The following is a 23,315-nucleotide window of genomic DNA, read 5'->3' as shown; positions in this document are numbered from 1 at the left end:
CTTTCCCAGTCCCAGCCCAGGAACTGAGCCTTCTCCTGTCTACCCCTCTAAAATGTAAGCTCATTGTGGGCGGAGAATGTGTCTGTTTATTATTCTACTGTCCCTCCCAAGCGCTTAATACAGTGCTCTGCACACAGTAAGTGCTCAATAAATAGAACTGAATGAATGACTCCTCAGAGCCCAGGAACCCCCAGAGGTGGTGGGCGAGGAGCTCTGGGACCCGGTGGGCGGACCCCAGACACTCACTGGAGCTGGGTCTTAGTGGCGGAGAAGTCCCTATTGGCAGGTTCAGGTGGGCTTCTCCAGTGGGCCAGGCGGATGTGGTGGGAGTAGAACGTGAGGTAGCGCAGGGTCTCCATGGCCACGTTCAGATGGGGCAGCCGGCGCAGGCTGTCCTGGTGCCAAGCGTAGATGCCCGCCACCGGGGAGCCGTAGTTGTGCATCCAAAGCACCGCCCCGCTCCCTTTGTCCACCGTCACCACCAGCCCGTCCCCGCTGGAGGCCAAGTGAGCCAACTCTGGGGGGGGACGACAGCACCCAATCACAAGGCCCTCCCCTGCGGGCACACGGCACAAGACCGCTGGCCCGGGGTCCTCTCCCTCCCAGCCTGACCCGGGAGGGCTCTGTATCTCCTCACCCAGTTCAGACCTCCAAGCTCCGAGACTGGACGGGGCGGGATGGGGGTTGTGGGGGCGGAGGGGGCAGCAGTCAATAAGGCAGGGGACTTTTCTCCAGACTCATGCCATCCCCTGGGAAAATGAAGTCAGGGGGCAGATGCTAGGGAGGCCCTCACCCCCATAACCATGCCAGGGGCCTTTTGGGCAATACAAATCAGCCTCTGGAGCCCCCAGAAGTCTAGCAGACAACCCAGGTAAAGACAGGTTGGGAGGGACGTCAAAGCAGGGCTGGAGGGGGCAGCAGTCAATAAGGCAGGGGACCTTTCTCCAGACTCATACCATCCCCTGGGAAAATGAAGTCAGGGGGCAGATGCTAGGGAGGCCCTCACCCCCATAACCATGCCAGGGGCCTTTTGGGCAATACAAATCAGCCTCTGGAGCCCCCAGAAGTCTAGCAGACAACCCAGGTAAAGACAGGTTGGGAGGGACGTCAAAGCAGGGCTGGAGGGAAAGACGTTTGACCCTCTTGGGCCAGGGGTCAAGAGGGGAGAGGGGAGGGGGAGAAGTACTCCGCCTTGTCCAGGGTGAGATTCTCACCGTAGCCATAGGAATCATCCATGAGCGGCGCAGAGTAATCGTGGTAAGTGACGTTCCAGCGTAGCTCACGTGACTTGGTGTCAAACATGGTGACCGTGTATTCTGGGAGAAATGGGAGCCGGGACCAAAACCCTTACTGCCCACCGCCATCCAATCTCTGCCCACCACCCACCGCCCTCTGCTCCACTCCCGGGGCCTGGGTACTTGGGGGTTCCAGCCCAACCAGAGGCTTTCCCGGCAGGGCTATAACAGGCCAATTTCATAAATCCAGAGTCCATACTTTCACATGCAAGCTGCTGATTGCCAACCCAGAAGCTTGCAGTGGCCCCTGTCTTCTCATCATAACAGTAATAAGAGTGGTGGTATTTCTTAAGCACTTTCATTCATTCATTCAATCGTATTTATTGAGTGCTTATTGTGTGCAGAGCACTGTAGTAAGCGCTTGGGAAGTACAAGTTGGCAACATATAGAGACGGACCCTACCCAACAACGGGCTCAGCACTGTACTAAGCACTTCAGAGTCCATGTCTCTCCCATCCTAAAAAAACCCTCTCTTGACCCCACCTCACCTTCTAGTTATCGTCCCATATCCCTCCTACCATTCCTTTCCAAACTCCTTGAACGAGTTGTCTACACGCGCTGCCTAGAATTCCTCAACAACAACTCTCTCCTCGACCCCCTCCAGTCTGGCTTCCGTCCCCTTCATTCCACGGAAACTGCGCTCTCAAAGGTCACCAATGACCTCCTGCTTGCCAAATCCAACGGCTCATACTCTGTCCTAATCCTCCTCGACCTCTCAGCTGCCTTTGACACTGTGGACCACCCCCTTCTCCTCAACACGTTATCTGACCTTGGCTTCACTGACTCCGTCCTCTCCTGGTTCTCCTCTTATCTCTCCGGTCGTTCTTTCTCAGTCTCTTTTGCAGGCTCCTCCTCCCCCTCCCATCCTCTTACTGTGGGGGTTCCCCAAGGTTCAGTGCTTGGTCCCCTTCTGTTCTCAATCTACACTCACTCCCTTGGTGACCTCATTCGCTCCCACGGCTTCAACTATCATCTCTACGCTGATGACACCCAGATCTACATCTCTGCCCCTGCTCTCTCCCCCTCCCTCCAGGCTCGCATCTCCTCCTGCCTTCAGGACATCTCCATCTGGATGTCCGCCCGCCACCTAAAGCTCAACATGTCGAAGACTGAGCTCCTTGTCTTCCCTCCCAAACCTTGTCCTCTCCCTAACTTTCCCATCTCTGTTGACGGCACTACCATCCTTCCCGTCTCACAAGCCCGCAACCTCGGTGTCATCCTCGACTCCGCTCTCTCATTCACCCCTCACATCCAAGCCGTCACCAAAACCTGCCGGTCTCAGCTCCGCAACATTGCCAAGATCCGCCCTTTCCTCTCCATCCAAACTGCTACCCTGCTCATTCAAGCTCTCATCCTATCCCGTCTGGACTACTGCACTAGCCTTCTCTCTGATCTCCCATCCTCGTGTCTCTCTCCACTTCAATCCATACTTCATGCTGCTGCCCGGATTATCTTTGTCCAGAAACGCTCTGGACATATTACTCCCCTCCTCAAAAACCTCCAATGGCTACCGATCAATCTGCGCATCAAGCAGAAACTCCTCACCCTGGGCTTCAAGGCTCTCCATCACCTCGCCCCCTCCTACCTCACCTCCCTTCTCTCCTTCTACTGCCCAGCCCGCACCCTCCGCTCCTCCACCACTAATCTCCTCACTGTACCTCGCTCTCGCCTGTCCCGCCATCGACCCCCGGCCCACGTCATCCCCCGGGCCTGGAATGCCCTCCCTCTGCCCATCCGCCAAGCTAGCTCTCTTCCTCCCTTCAAGGCCCTGCTGAGAGCTCACCTCCTCCAGGAGGCCTTCCCAGACTGAGCCCCTTCTTTCCTCTCCCCTCGTCCCCCTCTCCATCCCCCCGTCTTACCTCCTTCCCTTCCCCACAGCACCTGTATATATGTATATATGGTTGTACATATTTATTACTCTATTTATTTATTTATTTATTTATTTTACTTGTACATTTCTATCCTACTTATTTTATTTTGTTGGTATGTTTGGTTCTGTTCTCTGTCTCCCCCTTTTAGACTGTGAGCCCACTGTTGGGTAGGGACTGTCTCTATGTGATGCCAATTTGTACTTCCCAAGTGCTTAGTACAGTGCTCTGCACATAGTAAGCGCTCAATAAATACGATTGATTGATTGATTGATTGATTCAGAGAGTATAATACAACAATAAACAGATGTTAGGCGCTTTCTCCCCCTAGACCAATGTACTAAGCCATCCATCGATCAGGAGGATTTATTGCGTAGGGGAGTGAGCAGAGGCTAAAAGCTGGGACAGGGGAGAGGGGAGGGCTCACGTGTTCGGCCGATGTAGAGGGGGGCTGAGGGGCACGGCCCATCCCATGCCTCTGTCGACAGGGTCGTCTGCTTCTCTCCTGATGTGGGGTCCACCAGAAACCAAGTATCCTGCTTTTTCCCTGTGTGGAGAGGAGGCACAGGCCTAGTGGACTCCCCCTCTCACCCCAATCTTACCCTTCCTGAGCCCCCAACAATGCCACCCTCCCGCCTCAGCTCCCTGTTTCCATCACACAGGCCTCAAATTCAGTCCAGGCTGGCTAGAGACGCCTCATCTCCCTCTGTCCCTCCAACGCATCCCAATACCCTTAGTTCCCCTTTCCAGTTCCAGACCAGGTGAACGGGCCACCCTTCTGGGGCAACCTCGCTGCCCAGGGTCCCCGTCCCTGGAGCTCCCACAGCCTTGAGGGGGTGGAGATGAAGGGAGAGAAAGCGGTGGGGTGGGGGGAGGTGGGCAGACGAACCTGTGTAGAGGATGCCATCTGAGCTGCGGCACGGGGATGACTGGACCAGCTCCGGGATGGTGAAAGGGAGTTTCTACAGGACACGGGGGCAGGGGGGTGAGGGTGGTCAGGAGATGAGTCCAGGGGATATCGTGGACATTCGAGGGGGATATCCCCAAAACCCATGGGAACGGGATGCTCCAACCCACCGTGTGCCTGGGGAAAATACCTTGGTAACTGGAATCAAGCCATCTTGATCTCCCAGAGCCTAGGGCAGGGGGCTGCACGGAAGGGGATGGCCTGCCCCATGGGGTAGCCAGCCCCTCCCTGAGCAAGGGGCTCTGCGCAGCCCCACCGAACCTACCATCAGACCTTCCTTGTTCTTTCCCCCCATTATGTACAGGCTGCCATCATTGGGATCCGGAAGAAAGGCCGGTCTGGGGGGAAAAAAACACAAAACCCAGGGAGTGGCTTGTTGAGACAACCCCGTCTCCCTCCACGGGTGCCTCCCTGGATTCTGCCCCTTCTCCTCCTTTTCCTCCTCCTTAGACCTGGGAGAAACTGCTCTGGTTTGGAGGAGGGAGAGAGGAAGAGGAAGGGCTCAACCTCATCTTTCTTGCCTCCGACTCTGGCTTAGGTCTCCCTCCCCCTTCGTAACTGGCGGACCACCACTCTCCCCGTCTTCAGAGCCCTGCTCAAATCACACCTCCTCCAAGAGACCTTCCTCGATTAAGGCGTCATTTTCCCCATTTACCCTCCCTTCTGTGTCACCTACGCATCTGGGTCTGGGCCCCTTAAACCCTAGGACATTCACCCCAGCCCCGGCCCCAAAGCACCGGTGTTCAACAACCCACCTGCAATTCATTTTAATGTCTATCTCCCCTTCTAGGCTGTAAGCTCCTTGTGGGCAGGGATCATGCCTATCAGCGCTGAGAACAGTGCTTGGCACAGAGTGAGCGCTTAATAAATACCATCATTAGTATGATCTATTCCACTGTATTGCAGCCTCCCAGGTGCTTAATTAGTCCAGTGGTCTACACACAATAAGCACCACTGATCAATCCTAAATCCCCTCCACCTCCTTCTCTTCAGGGGCTCCCTCACCATGAAACAAGGGTGGCCTCGGCCACCCTCCCGGCCCCCTCTGCCATCTTCCACTCCTCCCTCTCCCACCCCCATGCCTCCAGGGGTCCACAGTCCTAGAGGCCTCCTTCCCTGACCCTGCTGGGCAGATGGTCATCAGGCACGGACACTTACTCTGAGACGTACAGTGGCCCCTGGATGATAGGATCTGAAAGCGTAGTGACACATGGTGAAGTTGGGGACGGCTCCAGGTCTTCCCCTGCCCTCTCCGCCCCCAACTCCCATCCCCCCCAAACCTCTCCAGAGCCCAACCCCTCTGAAGCCCCAACTAGAGAGCTTTCCGGTGGGGGCCAGGATGCCTGAATTCCAGTTCCTGCTCCGCTCCTGGGGTGACTGCAAACACACTCCTAGAGAAAAGGGCGTGGGGAGCATGAGGATTCTGGACAGAGATCTACAGTGGGGGAATGGAACCAAGAAGCAGGCTACATTATTAATAAGAAATTATAATATTAATAATAATATTGGTTAAACACTATATATAAATTCTTTATTCATATTAACGGCCGTCTCCCCCTCATTCATTCATTCAATCGTATTTATGGAGCGCTTACTGTGTGCAGAGCACTGGACTAAGCGCTTGGGAAGTACAAGTTGGCAACATATAGAGACAGTCCCCACCCAACAGCGGGCTCACAGTCTAGAAGGGGGAGACAGACAACAAAACAAAACGTATTAACAAAATAAAATAAATAGAATATGTAAATATGTACAAGTAAAATAAACAGAGTAATAAATCTGTATAAATGTAAGCTCGTAATGAGCTGGGAACATTCTGCTAATGCTGTTGTACTCTCCCATGTGCTTAGTACAATGCTCTTCACATAGTAAGCACTCAATACCATTGATTGATTGACTGATTGATTACTTTTAGACTGTGAGCCCACTGTTGGGTAGGGACTGTCTCTGTATGTTGCCAACTTGTACTTCCCAAGCGCTTAGTACAGTGCTCCGCACACAGTAAGCGCTCAATAAATACGATTGATGATGATGATGATGATTACTCTGTGGCATGCACTGTACAGAGCGCCGGGATAGATTCGAGATCATCAAGTCAGTCCGAGGCCTTGTCCCAAATAGGGTTCACAGTCTAAGCTGAGAGGAAGAACAGGTATTTCATCCCCATTATACAGATGAAGAAACTGAGGCAGAAAGAAAGTGAGTGATTTGGCCAAGGACCCAGAGCAGGAAACTGGCAGAGGTGGAATTAGAATTCAGTCCTCCGACTTTCAGGCCCAGCTCTTTCCACGAGGCCAGGCGGTTTATCCACTATAACCCTCTGCCGCCCCTTGGCGCGTTCCTTACCATCTTTCAGGGTCCATTTGATGCCACCTGTCCTCTTGCTGACCGCGTGCAGGCTCCCGTCCAGGGTGGACACAAAGAGCAGGGTCTCCGGGACGGTCACCGCGTTCCCCATCTGGCCCTAAGTCACAGAAACAGACAACCCAGCTGGACTCATTATCCATTAACTCATTATCTTATGTCTTCCCCAGGGCTTGGTACAGTGTAAGCGCTTAAGTCATTACTCTCATCATCACCACAGGGGAATAGAAATTTCCCCAAGCAGAAATAATAATAATAATAATAACAATGGCATTTGTTAAGTGCTTACTATGCGCAAAGCACTGCATTGCATTCACGTAGTTATTTAGGAAGGCACAAATTGTACATTCAAGTTCAATTATTTCTCTTGGAAATGGATCTGTGCAGTATGAAATTTCATTTACTATTCTATTTATTTTTTGTTAATATGTTTTGTTTTGTTGTCTGTCTCCCCCTTCTAGACTGTGAGCCCGCTGTTGGGTAGGGACCGTTTCAATACATTGCCGACTTGTACTTCCCAAGCGCTTAGTACAGTGCTCTGCACACAGTAAGCGCTCAATAAATACGACTGAATGAATGACTGTGAGGAATGGGGTATCTATAATTCTATTTATCGATTTGGGTGCTATTGATGTCTCTCTACTTGTTTAGTTGTCTGTCTCCCCTTCCTGGACTGTGAGCCCGTTGTTGGGTAGGGATTGTCTCTGTTGCCAAATTGAACTTTCAAATGCTTAGTACAGTGCTCTGCACACAGTAAGCGCTCAATAAATACGATTGAAAGAATGAACGGGGACTCAGCCTCCCTGTCCGCAACGCTTCCACTGCGGCGTCCAGGCTGCTGGGCTTCCCAGAGTCCTCGGTGGAGGTCAAGGCCCCGGAGGGAGAGTCAGAGCCCAGCCGTTGGGAAATTCATTCATTCACTCAATCGTATTTATTGAGCGCTTACTGTGTGCAGAGTACTGTACTAAGCGCTTGGAAAGTGCAATTCAACAACAGAGACAATCCCTGCCCACAACAGGCTCACAGTCTAGAAGGGGGGGAGACAGACATCAAAACAAGTAAACAGGCATCAATGGAATCACTATAAATAGAATTTTAGATATATACATATTAATAAAATAAATAGAATTATAAATATATACATACACAAACACAAGCGCTGTGGGCGGGGAGGGGGGTAGAGCAGAGGGAGCAAATGGGGGTGATGGGAAGGGGAGAGGGAACAGAGGAAAAGGGGGGGCTTAGCCCGGGAAGGCCTCCTGGAGGAGGTGAGCCTTCAGTAGGGCTTTGAAGCGGGGAAGTGTGCTAGTTTGGTGGATTTGAAAAGGGAAGGCACTTCAGGCCAGAGGTAGGACGTGGGCCAAGGTCGACGGCGGGACAGGCGAAAACGAGGCCCAGTGAGAAGGTTCCTTGGCAGATCCCGATGGGGCACTGCTCTGGACTGGGAATGGACATTAGGGCAGAGGGGTAGGGGCCTTCCAGCTATTTCGATTCTAAATATTTTTTTAAATGGCATTCGTTAAGCGCTTGTGCCAGGCATTGTTCTAAGCACTAGAGTAAATACAGGCTAATCAGGTTGGACACAGTCCCTGCCTCACATGGGGCTCACAGTCTTAATCCCCATTTTCCAGATGAGGTAACGGAGGTCCAGAGATGTTAAGTGACTGGCCCAAGATCACACAGCAGATTAGTGGTGGAGCTGGGATTAGAACCCAGGTCCTTCTGACTCCCACGCCTGTGTTCTTTTCACTAGGCCATGCTGCTTCTCAAGATGAAGATAATCTATAAAATAACACACAGATGATCATCCACCACCTTACATTTGCCTTGACAAACTCTAGGGTCGGGTCCAAAAGACGATTTGGATCTGCTTCCCGGGCAGCGGACATAGGGGTGGCTCTGCTTCAGGAGGAGCTCCGACAGTTAATCGATCAACTGATCAATCAATGGTATCTGTTGAGCACTTACTCTATGCAGAGCACTGTCCTGAACCCTTCAGAGAGTATCACACACTAAGTAGGCATGATCCCTGCCCTCAAGGAGTTTTCTATCTCAAGGGATGGGAAGGATTGTGAAACAAGGAAGTACAAACAACCGCAAGCAACACACACAGCAGCACAATGGGGCAGGGTAGCCTGTGAGTGTGTACCGTGCTTTTGGGACTGTGGGTTCCTCACTGGCCTTTTCATTATATGTCTACCCAAGAATGTATGTCACCATCAGTGGCTTCTTTGAGAAGCAGCGTGGCTCAGTGGAAAGAGCCCGGGCTTTGGAGTCAGGGGTCATGGGTTCAAATCCCAGCTCCTCCACTTAGCTGTGTGACTTTGGGCAAGTCACTTCACTTCTCTGTGCCTCAGTTCCCTCATCTGTCAAATGGGGGTTAAGACTGTGAGCCCCCCGTGGGGCAACCTGATCACCTTGTAACCTCCTCAGCGCTTAGAAGAGTGCCTTGCACAAAATAAGCGCTTAATAAATGCCATCATCATTATGATTATTATTACAAAGGACAAAGTTTGTATGAGTGTGTGTGTGTGTGTTTTCTTGGTGTCCCCTTTATGGTCCCAACGAGTCAAATTCACTCCCTTGGAGGTGCTGTGCTTGGCCGTGACCCATTCCCATGAAGTGGGGTTGCCTGGATTCGTTTCGGGAAGACATGGGGTGCTGGGTGCGAATAGAGCGGGAAAAAGCAGTGTTCAAGGTGTGAGGACTCAGAGGTGTGTCCCTCTCCCCACCACCCAACAGCCCCATCCCCACTGCATCTCCTGGACACTGGGCTAAGAAGTGCTTAGAACAGTGCTTGACACATAGTAAGCGCTTAACGAATACCATCATTATTATTATACAAGTTAATCAGGCTGGACACCGTCCATGTCCCACATGGGCCTCACAGTCTTAATCCCCATTGTACAGATGCGGTAACTGAGGCGCAGAGAAGTAAAGCGACTTGCCCAAGTTCATACAGCAAAGTGGTGGAGATGTGATTTGAACCCAGGTGCTTCTGACTTCCCAGCCTGTGTTCTGTCCACTAGGCCACACTGCTTCTCTCTCTCATTCATTCATTCATTCAATCGTATTTATTGAGCGCTTACTGTGTGCAGAGTGCTGTACTAAGCGCTAGGGAAGTACAAGTTGGCAATACAGAGACGGTCCCTACCCAACAACGGGCTCACAGTCTAGAAGGGGGAGACAGACAACAAAACATGTCTCCAATCCTCTCCTTCCTAAGCTGAAATGAACTGTTGGTTTCCCAGGAAGGCTCCCACTCTACTTGTCTTCCGGGCCTGGGCTGGACGCCATACGGACTGCCTACCCACATGCCAAGAGCAACGGAGAGAGGGACGGATGGTGCCAGTCCGTGCTGAACCCTAGCCACCGGGTAGATGCCAGAGAAACAGCATGGACCTAGAAGTTAGAAGGACCTGTGTTCTAATCTCCCCCTCCTCCCCCTCACCTTACCTCCTTCCGCTCCCCACAGCACCTGTATATATGTTTGTATGGATTTATTACTCTATTTATTTTATTTGTACATATATATTCTATTTATTTTGTTTTGTTAATATGTTTTGTTTTGTTGTCTCTCTCCCCCTTCTAGACTGTAAGCCCGCTGTTGGGTAGGGACCGTCTCTAGAACTTGTACTTCCCAAGCGCTTAGTACAGTGCTCTGCACACAGTAAGCGCTCAATAAATACGATTGAATGAATGAGTGAATGAACAATCCCTGCCTCGCCATGTGTCTGCTGAGCAACTCAACTGAGCAACTCACTTCACTTCTCTGTGCCTCAGACTTCCTTTATCTGTAAAATGGGGATTAAATGCGGGACACGGACTGTGTCCAACCTGATTACCTTGTATCTTCTCCAGGGCTTAGTACAGTGCCTGGCACATTCATTTGATCGTATTTATTGAACGCTGACCGTGTAAGCACTTGACAAATACCACAAAGTAGATAAAGAAAGAAAGAATGGGTACCCAGGCTCCAAGACCTGTCTACCTGTCTAACTCTACGTTGCAGTTTACAGACTAAATCGTCCCTTTGGAGCATCCCTGCCCTCCAAAAGAAAGTGTGGCCTTTTCGGCCCTAAGCCCCAGGCCTGGGCCCAGGGTGGTGGGGGCTGGTGATGACCTCTCTCCACCTCAAAACTCCAATACTGCCTAAGACTCTTGTTAGGGGCTGTAGGCATCATCATCGATCATCAATCGTATTTATTGAGCGCTTACTATGTGCAGAGCACTGTACTAAGCGCTTGGGAAGTACAAATTGGCAACATATAGAGACAGTCCCTACCCAACAGTGGGCTCACAGTCTAAATCTTGTGGGTAGCATCTTGCTACCCACAGGGCAGACCCATCCCCACCTCGGCAAACCCGCCGGGCAGGTTTCGGTGCCAGGTGGCAGTGGGATGGGAGCTTCCTGACCCCCGAGCCAAGCCCCACGGAGGCCAGGAGGTGGGAGGGGGCCCTGGACTGGCCTGGAAGGGGCTCCCTCGGTGCCCGGCTGCTGGCCGGTGTGCCCGCCCCACCCCAAACCCCGAGATGCCACCGCTCCCTCAGCAAACAGGGTGGTGCTGAACAAATAGTAGCCGTGGGCCGTCTCCCCGCCTGGGATCACAGCGGCCCGGATCTTCCGGCTGCCCCAACGGGGCAACAGGGTGGGTGCCCCAATGGGGGCTGGGAGCGGGGTGCTTTCAGTCAGCCAGTCAGTCAATCTTATTTATTGAGCCCTTCCTGTGTGCGGACCACCAAACTAAGCACTTGGGAGAGTATAATAAACAATATAATGGACACTGGCCCACAGTCTACAGGGAGACAGATATTGCCTTTCCCTGGGGAAGGGAATAGTGGTGTTCTTTTTTCATTTTAAAATGGTATTTGTTAAACCCTTACTGTGGGCCAGGCACTGTTCTAAGCACTGGGGTAGATGCAAAAAAAATCAGGTTTCTTTCTTTTAATGATATTTGTTGAGCCCTTACTATGCACCAGGCTCTGTACTAAGGGCTGGGGCAGATACAAGCTTAGCAGGTTGGACCCAGTCCATGTCCTACGTGCGGTTCTCAGTCTTAATCCCCATTTTACAGACGAGGTAACTGAAGCACAGAGAGGTTAAGTGATTTGCCCAAAGTCACACAGCCGGCAAGCAGCGGAGCGGGATTAGAATCCAGGTCCTTTTGGCTTCCAGGCCCATCCTGCTTCTCTGACGTGGCCTGACTTCCAGACATCCGTTTCCCCCTGCCCAGCCACCTCAGCTCTTTCTAACTCACCCCTCCCACCCTGCCACCTTGCCAATTACTATTATTATTATACAGCTTGTTAAGCACTTACTATATGCCAAGCACTGAATGAAGCTCTGGGGAGAGGGAAGTTCATCAGGTCAGACACAGTCCCTGTCCCACCCGGAGGCAGCAGGAACTGGGAGAATAACGATATAAAGAGTAATTGTGGTGTTGGTTAAGGGCTTACTATGTGTCAAGCACTGTCCTCAGCACCGGGGTAGATACAAGTTAATCAGATCAGACACAGTCCCCTAAGGAAACTCCTTCTGCCCCATCTCTTCTCCTACTCCCTCCTCCCTTCTCAAGTTTGTTGCTAACAGATAATAATAATAATAATGATGGTATTTGTTAAGCGTTTACTATGTGCCAAGCACTGGTAAGCGGCTGAGTCCTACAAGTTATAATAGGGATAAAATACCTGTTCTCCCTCCCTTAGGCTCCCTTAGGCCTCCAGGAGGCCTTCCCAGACTAAGCCCCTTCCTTCCTCTCCCCCTCGTCCCCCTCTCACCTCCTTCCCTTCCCCACAGCACCTGTATATGTGTATATATGTTTGTACATATTTATTACTCTATTTATTTTACTTGTACATATCTATTCTATTTATTTTATTTTGTTAATATGTTTGGTTTTGTTCTCTGTCTCCCCCTTCTAGACTGTGAGCCCATTGTTGGGTAGGGATTGTCTCTATATGTTGCCAACTTGTACTTCCCAAGCGCTTAGTACAGTGCTCTGCACACAGTAAGCGCTCAATAAATACAATTGATTGATTGATTGATTGATTGATTAGGCTCAGAGCCCCAGGTGGGACAGGGACCAATCAGATTGAACTGTACTTCCCCCAGTGCTCAGCACAAAGTAACTGCTTAATCAATAGAATCGCCTTTCTCCTCCCACCCATCCGTTTCCAGAAGGGCCTTCATAATAATAATAATAATGATGATGGCATTTATTAAGCGCTTACTATGTGCAAAGCACTGTTCTAAGCGCTGGGGAAGTTACACGGTGATCAGGTTGTCTCATGGGGGCTCACAGTCTTCATCCCCATTTTACAGATGAGGTAACTGAGGCCCAGAGAAGTGAAGTTACTTGCCCAAAGTCACACAGCTGACAATTGGTGGAGCCGGGATTTGAACCCATGACCTCTGACTCCAAAGCCCATGCTCTTTTCCACTGAGCCATGCTGCTTCTCTGGTTCTTCATCAACCAACCTGTGGCATTGATCAAACACTATGTGCAGAGTACTATAGTAAGCACAACTGCAGGTAGTTCCTTCAATCAACAGTACTTCCTTAAGTCCCTACTGTGCGCTGAGCACTGAGGCAAGCTTTTGGGCGAGTACCATCGAGTTAGGAGAGTCCAAGGGGGTTCCAAGTTCCTCTGCTGTTCTTGTTGTCCCGGGGATGGAGCTGGAGCTGTCTGGTCGCCCGGCCCAGTGGACAGAGCTCAGGCTCGGGAGTTGGAAGGACATGGGTTCTAATCTGTACTATGCCACCTGTCAACTGTGTTCTAATCCTGGTCCCCCCACACTGATCAGCTGTGTGACTTTGGGCAAGTCACTTGACTTCTCTGTGCCTTAATTCCCTCATCTGCAAGATGGGGATTAAGACTGTGCACCCCAAGTGGGACAACTTGATTACCTTGTACCTACCCCAGTGCTTAGAACAGTGCTAGGCACATAGTAAGTGCTTAGCAAATGCCATTATTATTATTATTATTAAAATAGGGATGAAGACTGTGAGACCCATGTGGGACAACCTGATGATCTTGTATCTACCCCAGCACTTAGAACGGTGTTTGGCACATAGTAAGCGCTTAACAAATACCATCATTATTATTATGTACCCCAGTGATTAGAACAGTACTTGGCCCCTAGTAAGTGCTTAAAACACAGACTATCATTATTATTATGTACCCCAATTTAGAACAGTGCTTTGCACATAGTAAGTGCTTAATAGATGCCATTAAAAAAAAAACAAGTGCTTGGCCCATAGTAAGTGATTAACAAATACCATCATTATTATTATGTCCCCCACTGCTTAGAACAGTGCTTGGCCCATAGTAAGCGCTTAACAAATACCATTATTACTATGTACCCCACTGCTTAGAACAGTGCTTGGCCCATAGTAAGCGCTTAACAAATACCATCCTTATTATTATGTACCCCACAGCTTAGAACAGTGCTTAGCCCATAGTAAGCGCTTAACAAATACCATCATTATTATAATGTACCCCACTGCTTAGAACAGTGCTTGGCCCATAGTAAGTGCTTAAAAAATACCATCATTATCATTATGTATCCCAACACTTAGAACAGTGCTTGGTCCAAAGTGCTTAACAAATATCATCCCAGGGGTTCGGCCCTCTTCTTTCCTCTCCTGTACTGTGGCGGGAGGCAGTCAAGGCCCGGCCCCCCGTGCCCCCTGGGCCCCCCTGGGCCCCCCGTTTGGGGTCTGTGCGGGTCTTACCGGGGTGTTGGGGCCGGAATGGGGGTCTGGCCCGAGGAAGAGGAGCAGGAGGAGGAGGAGGGGGAGCGGCGTTGGGGCGGTGGGTCCCGTGGGAGCGGCGGTCTCCCGGTGCGGGGTCCGGTGGTCTGGGCGGCGGGGTGCGGGGGGGCCGGGAGGGGGTCCGGGGGGTGAGGCATCCCTGACCCCCGGGGCCGGGGCCGGGCCCCGCAGCGGCCCCAGCGCTGACAGAGGCGGCCCCGGCGGCCGGGCCCGGGAGGGGGGGTGGGGGTCAGTCCTGGGGGGTCAGTCCCGGGGGTCAGTCCCGGGGGTCAGCAGCGGCAGCTGTGTCCGACCCCGGGGGTCAGTCCTGGGGGGCAGTCCCGGGGGTCAGCAGTAGTGGAGGGCCGGCCCCGGGGGGTCAGCAGTAGTGGAGGGCCGGCCCCGGGGGGCAGCAGCAGCAGTGGAGGGCCGGCCCAGGGGGGCAGTAGCACTGGAGAGCCGGCCCCGGGGTCAGTCCCGGGGGGCAGCAGCAGTGGAGGGCCGGCCCCGGGGTCAGTCCCGGGGGTCAGCAGTAGTGGAGGGCCGGCCCCGGGGGGCAGCAGCAGCAGTGGAGGGCCGGCCCAGGGGGGCAGTCCTGGGTGGGGGGCAGTCCTGGGGGGGTCAGTCCCGGGGGGCAGCAGCAGTGGAGGGCCGGGCCCGGGGGTGGGTCCCGGGGGTCAGTAGCAGTGGAGGGCCGGCCCCGGGGTCAGTCCCGGGGGTCAGCAGCAGCAGCAGCAGTGGAGGGCCGGCCCCGGGGGGCAGTCCTGGGGGGGGGCAGTCCTGGAGGTCGGTCCCGGGGGTCAGCAGTGGGATGAGCAGCTGCAGTGGAGGGCCGGCCCCGGGGGTCAGCAGCAGTGGAGGGCCGGCCCAGGGGGTGAGTCCCGGGGGTCAGCAGTAGTGGAGGGCCGGCCCCGGGGGGCAGCAGCAGCAGCAGCAGCGGAGAGGTCTGTCCGGCCCCGGGGGGCGGGGAAGGGGCCGGGGCCGCTCCTGGGGGCGGGGCCGGGGTTCCCAGGGAGAGGGGCCCCTCCTCCTCCATCCAGTCACTCATTCCATCGCATTTATAATAATAATGATGGCATTTGTTAAGCGCTTACTGTGTGCAGAGCACTGTTCTAAGCGCTGGGGCGGGGGGGGGGATACAAGGTGATCAAGTTGTCCCACTTGGGGCTCACAGTCTTCATCCCCATTTTACAGATGAGATAACCGAGGCTCAGAGAAGTGAAGTGACTTGCCCAAAGTCACACAGCAGACATGTGGCGGAGTCGCGATTCGAACCCATGACCTCTGACTCCAAAGCCCGGGCTCTTTCCACTGAGCCATGTTATGGAGCGCTTACCGTGTGCGCAGCACTGGACTAAGCGCTCGGGAAGGACAGTTCAGCAACAGAGACGGTCCCTACCCTGTGTAACATATTGTATAATATATTAATGGTGTATATAATATTGATAACACATTGTATGATACATTAATATTATGTAATACTATATAATAATGGTACTGGTTAAGCGCTTACTATGTGCCAAGCACTGTTCTAAGCACTGGGGGATGGGGGGGGATACAAGGTGATCAGGTTGTCCCACATGGGGTTCACAGTCTTCATCCCCATTTTACAGACGAGGCAACTGAGGCCCAGAGAAGTGAAGTGACTTGCCCAAAGTCACACAGCTGAGAAGTGGCACAGCAGGGATCAGAACCCGTGACCTCTGACTCCCAAGCCCAGACTTTTTCCTCTAAGCCACCCTGCTTCTCTATGTATTACATGATGTATTAATATTAATAGATTAATATTATTATGGTATTGAGCGCTTACTGTGTGCAGCGCACTGCACTAAGTGCTTGGGAAGTACAAATCGGCAACAGATAGAGACGGTCCCTACGCAATGACAGGCTCACAGTCTAGCAGGGGGAGACAGAAAACAAAACAAAACAAGTAGACGGGCGTCAATACCAACAAAATAGATCAATAGAATTATAGGTAATGTATATACACATCATTAATAAAACTCCCTCAGCCCCCTCCCCTCCCCACCGTCCACAGCCCCCGGCCTCCCTGGAAGGGCTTCCAAACTGGGGGGTCCGCCTCGTCCCTGGAGGTCCCTCAAGGCCCACCTCCTCCAAGAGGCCTGCCCACACCAAGACCCCCTTTTCCTCCTCTCCCCCCACCTTCTGCTGCACCCTGACATCCTCCCTTTGCTCTCCCCCCGCCCTCCAATCAGCCCCACCGCACTTCCAGTGCTTAGAACAGTGCTTGGCACATAGTAAATGCTTAACAAATACCATCGTTATAATAATAACAATGATGGCATTTATTAAGCACTTACTATGTGCCAAGCACTGTTCTAAGTGCTAGGGTGGTTACAAGGTGATCAAGTTGTCCCACGGGGGGCTCACAGTCTTAATCCCCACTTTACAGATGAGGTCACTGAGGCCCAGAGAAGTTAAGTGACTAGCCCAAAGTCACACAGCTGACAATTGGCAGAACGGGCATTTGAACCCATGACCTCTGAATCTAAAGCCCGTGCTCTTTCCACTGAGCCACACAGCTTCATATATACATCTGTAATTTTATTTATTTGTATTGATTTCTGACTCCCCCCTAGCGTGGTTTAGTGGAAAGAGCCCGGGTTTGGGAGTTGGAGGATGCGGGTTCTAATCCCGGCTCCGCCACTTGTCTGCTGTGTGACCTGGGGCAAGCCACTTCACTTCTCTGGGTCTCAGTTACCTCATCTTCAAAATGGGGATTAAGACCGTGAGCCCCACGGGGGACAACCTGATTACATTGTATCTACCCCAGTGACTAGAACAGTACTTGGCTTAGTGGAAAGAGCTCAGGCTTGGGAGTTAGAGGTAGTGGGTTCTAATCCCTGCTCCATCACTTGTCAGCTGTATGACTTAGGGCAAGTCACTTAACTTCTCTGTGCCTCAGTGACCTCATCTGTAAAATGGAGATTGACTGTGAGCCCCACCTGGGACAACCTGATTACCTTGTATCTACCACAGCGCTTAGAACAGTGCTTGGCACATACTAAGCACTTAGCAAATACCATCATCATTATTATTATTACTTGGCACATAGTAAGCACCTAACAAATGCCATAATTATAATTATAAGACTGAGCTCATTGTGGGCAGGGAATGTCACTGTTTATTGTTGTATTGTACTTTCCCAAGGACTTAGAACAGTGCTCTGCACACAATAAGCAGTTAATTCATTCATTCATTCAATTGTATTTATTGAGCGCTTACTGTGTGCAGAGCACTGTACTAAGCACTTGGGAAGTACAAGTTGGCAACATATAGAGACAGTCCCTACCCAACAACGGGCTCACAGTCTAGAAGGGGGAGACAGACAACAAAACATGTGGACAGGTGTCAAGTCATCAGAATACATAGAAGTAAAGCTAGATGCACATCATTAAAATAGAGTAGTAAATATGTACAAGTAAAATAAATAGAGTGATAAATCTGTACAAACATATATACAGGTGCTGTGGGGAGGGGAAGGAGGTAGGGCGGGGGGATGGGGAGGAGGAGAGGAAAACGGGGGCTCAGTCTGGGAAGGCCTCCTGGAGGAGGTGAGCTCTCAGTAGTTAATGTAATTGAATGAATGAATGAAATGTGGGGGCAGCAGTGCCTAGGGGCTTGAGCTCACAGAGCCAAGCTACTGGGCTTGAAGCCAGGGGCAAAGGTGGCCCTGTAGGGACAGGTCCTGGCTCCCTCTCCGGGTATGGTACTTGTTAAGCATTTACTACATGCCAGGCACTGTACTAAGTGGTAGGGTAGATTCAAGCCAAGTGGGGTGGATGCTATCCTTGTCTCCCAAAAGGCTCACAGTCTTAATCCCCATTTGCGTGAAGCAGCGTGGCTCATGGAAAGAGCCCGGGCTTGGGAGTCAGAGGTCGTGGGTTCTAATCCCGGCTCCACCACGTGTCTGCTGGGAGACTGTTGGCAAGTCACTCCACGTCTCTGAGCCTCAGTTCCCTCATCTGGAAAATGGGGATGAAGACTGTGAGCCCCACGTGGGACAACCTGATGACCTTGTATCCTCCCAGAGCTTAGAACAGTGCTTGGCACATAATAAGCGCTTAACAGACGCCATCATTATTATTATTATATTTTACAGACGAGGTGACTGAGGTACGGAGAAGCTTCATCCTCCCCCCACCCCACTGTAGCTGGTCAAAGACAGTGCCAGGAAGCAGCCACCACAGTTCCCCCATCCCACCCCAGCCAGCTGGAGCCCAGACCTGCTTCCAACAACAAACGGTGAGTGGCAAATGGTTTCAGACTGTAAGCTCGTTGTGGGAAGGGAGTGTGCCTGTCTGTTGTTTTATCAAATTCTCCTTAGCGCTTGGTACAGTGCTCTGACGCAGTAAGCACTCAATAAATACAATTGAACGAATGAAAGGGGCTGAGGGGCATGAGAAGAAAGGCTCCAACTGATCAGGCTCAAGCCCAGTGACAAAGGTGGGTGAGGAGTCCCCTCAGCTCAGAAACAGGGACCATTAAGAAAGGGGGAGAACAATGGTCTTCCTTTGAAACATACGGCCTTTCCATTGCCTCTTCCGGCTCTGCTGCTACTACGATTCCACTTTGCCTTCCCTAGAGGTCAAGGTCAGAGGTTAATTAACTGAGATACCTACTTGGAGCCTGGAGAGGGAGAATGTGCAGCCCTGGGGAACCAGAGTCAGAGACTATATCTATCCAGGTTACGCATTTTCTAAAGGGGTGTCAATGTCCCTCGTAGTTAATAATGTTCTTATAATCAGGCATCTTGGAAAGCAGAAGGAGGATGAGCAACCTGCTTCCTAGACAGGAAACTCCTCGAGAGCAGGGAGAGAGAAGCATGTGGCTCTTGTGGAAAGAGCACAGGCCTGGGAATCAAGGGACCTGGGTTCTAATCTCCCCTACCACTTGCCTGCTATGTGACCTTGGGCAAGCCACTTAGGTGCTCTTTGCCTGTTTTCTCATCTGCAAAATGGGGATTCAATACCTGTTCTCCCTCCTACTTAGATTGTGAGCCCCATGTGGGACAGGGACTGTGTCCAGCCTGATTCCCCTCTATCTACTCCAGCCCTTAGAAATGCTTAATACTATAATAATAATAAATCATCTGCCAACTGTAAGGTACTCTCCCACGCACTTAGTTTAACGCTCTGCACAAGTGCTCAATAAATACCACTGATTGACTAAAGACACCAGGAGAATTTGCTCTATCTAGGTAAGACTCCTGGCACTGCAGTTCTCTTAACGGTTCCTTCTTGTCTCACCTCTGCCTGTGCCATGACTCACTGATCTGACAATTCCTCTCTTCCTCTTGCCTCAGGATAGAAACTTGCTCGACACCATGAAAACCAACCCAACAAACCAAAAACCAAACTCGGGGAGGGGATGAAACCCCAGGCCCAAATCTTGAGAGGCCAGAGAGAACAGCGGATAAGGTCTTTGTCTTTGCCCAAAGCCTAGTTGCAAGGCTTCTGGGTGAATAAGGCCCAATTGTTTCTCCCATATGACTCTTGTTCGGTTTCCTGACTTAATATCTGTGGGTGCAGGTGAAGAGATTGTTGCCTGGGGCATAAAGGCACCTGGCAGAGACTGGACGATGTGCAGCTGCCTGTTTCAACTATCCTGAAAAGGGGGAAGATATCTAGTCCCCAAACTCAGAAAAATAAAATAGATTTTTCCCGATTTAACTTCATGCTGGGTGAGAGCAGTTTGAAATGGAAAAAGGACAAGCCTGAGAAACAAAGGCTTTCTTTCAACTGAGAAAGGGACACACAAAAAAAAGCAAAGGGGGATTGTGAAAACAAAGATCCCAGATTACTTCCAGGTGTATTTAACAATCTCACAATCTAAATTGTAACAGGATGTTAAAACCGCAGTTACCTGGTGGCACTTTTCAGTATTATCACTTACCATTTCACTCACCAGCCCCCCCACCCCCCTACCCCAGTCCTCCAAGCGGGAGGGCAGAGTGACCCATGGAAGCGTTTAGTGGGTGTGGAAACTGGTTATGTGACTTTTTTGTCTTTATGGTATTTGCTAAGCACTTACTATGTGCCAGGCACCGTACTAAACACTGGGGTAGATGCAAACCAATTAGGTTGGACACAGTCCAGATCCCACAAGGGGCTTACGGTCTTAATCCCCCTTTTACGGATGAGGGAACTGAGGCACTGAGCTGTCCCCCTTCTAGACTGTGAGCCCGTTGTTGGGTAGGGACCGTCTCTAGATGTTGCCGACTTGTACTTCCCAAGCGTTTAGTACAGCGCTCTGCGCACAGTAAGCGCTCAATAAATATGAATGAATGAAGTGAATTGCCCAAGATCACACAGCAGACGAGTAGCGGAACTGGCACTGGAACCTGGATCCTTTTGACTCCCAGGACCGTGCTCTATTCACTAGGCCCCACTGCTTCCAGCTATTCATTCCAATCAGACCTGGGAGCCACTGAGAGCAATCAGTGGTATTTATTGAGAGCTTACTGCATGCAGAGCCCTGTCCTAAGCTCTTGGGAGAGTCTAATCCAAATAAAGTTGGTAGACAACTCAATAACTTATAGACTACTAGTGGAAGGGGTGATTGTGGAGGGGTCACCCTAGTTCCTGTTGACCAGGGATATGTGTAACCCAAGCCACAGCCCAAGTTAATAATAATAATAATGCATTTATTATTATTAGTAATAATAATGATGGCATTTGTTAAGCGCTCACTATGTGCAAAGCACTGTTCTAAGCGCTGGGGGAGATACAAGGTGATAATAATAATAATGGCATTTGTTAAGCGCTTACTATGTGCCAAGCACTGTTCTAAGGACTGGGGGGGGATACAAGGTGAACAAGTTGTCCCATGTGGGGCTCACAGTCTTAATCTCCATTTTACAGATGAGGTAACTGAGGCTCAGAGAAGTTAAGTGACTTGCCCAAGGTCACATAGCAGACATGTGGCGGAGCCAGGATTCGAACCCATGACCTCTGACTCCAAAGCCCGTGCTCTTTCCACTGAGCCACGCTGCTTCTGTAAGCGCTTACTATGTGCAAAGCACTGTTCTAAGCACTGGGGAGGTTACAAGGTGATCAGGTTGTCCCACGGGGGGCTCACACTCAATCCCCATTTTACAGATGAGGTAACAGGCTCAGAGAAGTGAAGTGACTTGCCCAAAGTCACACAGCTGACAAGTGGCAGAGTTGGGATTTGAACCCATGACCTTAGCCTCCAAAGCCCATGCTCTTTCCACTGAGCCACGCTGCTTCTCCAAGTTGTGCAGATTTCTTGCTGGAACTGACTACACTTGGAGACAAAGTTTCCCTTCTTGTCCAGATGGGCTCTTGGGACCCAGGATACAATGGGAAGGGTAGGAAGGGGGAAATTACACAACTTAGACCTAACACTTTCTTACCAAAACCCTTCTGAATACCTAGGGAAGTGGATCAGCATAGAGGGCTCAGGGCAGCTCATCACCCCAACTGCAAAACAATAAGCATGCGTTCTGTTGGCTATAAGACACACTTTCTCCTCTTCTCCCAAGCTTAAACTGCAGTCCTTAGGAAAAAAGTCTGAGCTCTAACTGATGGAAAGCAGTGTCACAAAAGCACCCTTGGTGTCTGAGCAATATTCACGCCAGAAGGTCCAGCAACTCCATTTTCACAGGCATTGTGTTCAAGACGGTTTCTCCCCAACATCACTCGCACTCATGGATACAATCTCCCTAACAGCATTGTTGCCGTTGAAGCCAGGCAGCTCAAACAGGATTCTCATTCTTCCAGGTGTTCATCCACACGTGTGTGAATTAAGCAAGATAAGTCAGGAAGAGGCACTGCTTTTTTCAGACCCTGGCGCACCATTCCACTACTTACCTTTCCTCCTCTTTAAGGGCTTCAGAGGGCTCCCGTAGCTCTACATTTACGATGGTGGAACTACAGAATGATTTATCGTTGAGGGAGAAGTCCGAGTCCCACTAGGCCAGCCTCCCCTTCCACGCAGAGTAGAGAAGCCATTTATTGGGCCAGATAGGAACAATTTATCCATCCTCGCTTCAATCAATGGTATTTTGGAGTGTGGGCAAAGCACAGAAACAACTGAGTGGATAAACACAATCCCCACCCTCACAAATAGTGTGCCCTTCATCTGAACTGCCCAAGGACTTCAACACTCACTTTAAACACAACTGTTTCTTACCTTTTATGGATATATATGTCAGTAGTTCATGGGACTCTCAATTTGAAAAACAGGACCAGAGGAAGAAAAGCCACCTTTGACTAGGCTCTTCTTCAGGTCTATGAGGTGTTCTCTCATACCTCCCTTCGCATAGACCCATCTAACTCCTGGGGTTAGTACCTTGCTGATTCAAGCCCTGCCACAGAGAGGGCTCTCTCTGATCTCATGATCCAAACCAAGAGGAATCCAGGTCATCACCAGCTACTCTCTGCTAGAAAGGACTCCATCACAGTGAAACGAAAGAGACAGAAACCCTGTGAGTGATTAGACAGAGTGTGGATTTGTGGGCAGCACTTGATTGGAAGTCAGAAGACTAAAATGGGAGGTTTTGTAGGGCAAGTCACTGAACCAATCAATGGTATTTATTGTTAACTGTGTGCTTAACACACCATTTGGGAGAGTACAGATAGACATGATCTTTTCCCATAACGAGTTCACCATCCTGTGCCTCAGTTTCTCATCTATAACTAAGTAAATAATTTATCTCCCCTGCCCCACCCTGAACCCCCAATCCATTTCAAATGCTGTTGAAGGGAGAATGAGACACTGTCTAGATCCTTTATGAAGACAGGTCAATAATGCAGATTTACTGGAATGCTCACCATGACACCTAGATCCATTTTCTTCATTAAAATTCATTTTTAATTGTACAAATTCATTCTTCTTTGTAAATTCAATTTGTATTCCTCCCCACCACCCCCTGCCCACTCACTATTCCCACCCCCAACTCTCTTTCTCCATCCAAGGGTGGAAAGTTAGCAAAGACTAGCTCTCACCTCCAATTCTCAACAGGATTTGGCTTATGTTTTTGGTCATTTCCACATGATGGAATTGTGAAGGATATTAAAAAA

General features: G+C 50.8%; 1 protein-coding gene across 1 annotated transcript in view; it reads right to left on the bottom strand.

The window, feature by feature from the left end:
• ERN2 (endoplasmic reticulum to nucleus signaling 2) overlaps nt 1–23,280 on the bottom strand; it is a 39,178-nt gene extending 15,898 nt beyond the window's left edge. The window contains 10 exon segments of the mRNA XM_038762776.1: nt 247–517; nt 1,215–1,316; nt 3,591–3,710; nt 4,053–4,125; nt 4,396–4,468; nt 5,289–5,322; nt 6,477–6,594; nt 19,518–19,611; nt 19,613–19,787; nt 23,241–23,280. Of these exon segments, the coding sequence (XP_038618704.1) occupies nt 247–517; nt 1,215–1,316; nt 3,591–3,710; nt 4,053–4,125; nt 4,396–4,468; nt 5,289–5,322; nt 6,477–6,594; nt 19,518–19,611; nt 19,613–19,787; nt 23,241–23,280 (1,100 nt within the window).
• Nucleotides 23,281–23,315: the final 35 nt, after the last annotated feature.

The sequence above is a fragment of the Tachyglossus aculeatus genome, chromosome 21, assembly GCF_015852505.1.
Source record: "Tachyglossus aculeatus isolate mTacAcu1 chromosome 21, mTacAcu1.pri, whole genome shotgun sequence".
NCBI classification, from domain to species: domain Eukaryota; kingdom Metazoa; phylum Chordata; class Mammalia; order Monotremata; family Tachyglossidae; genus Tachyglossus; species Tachyglossus aculeatus.
This window is presented reverse-complemented; position numbering and strand designations above follow the sequence as displayed.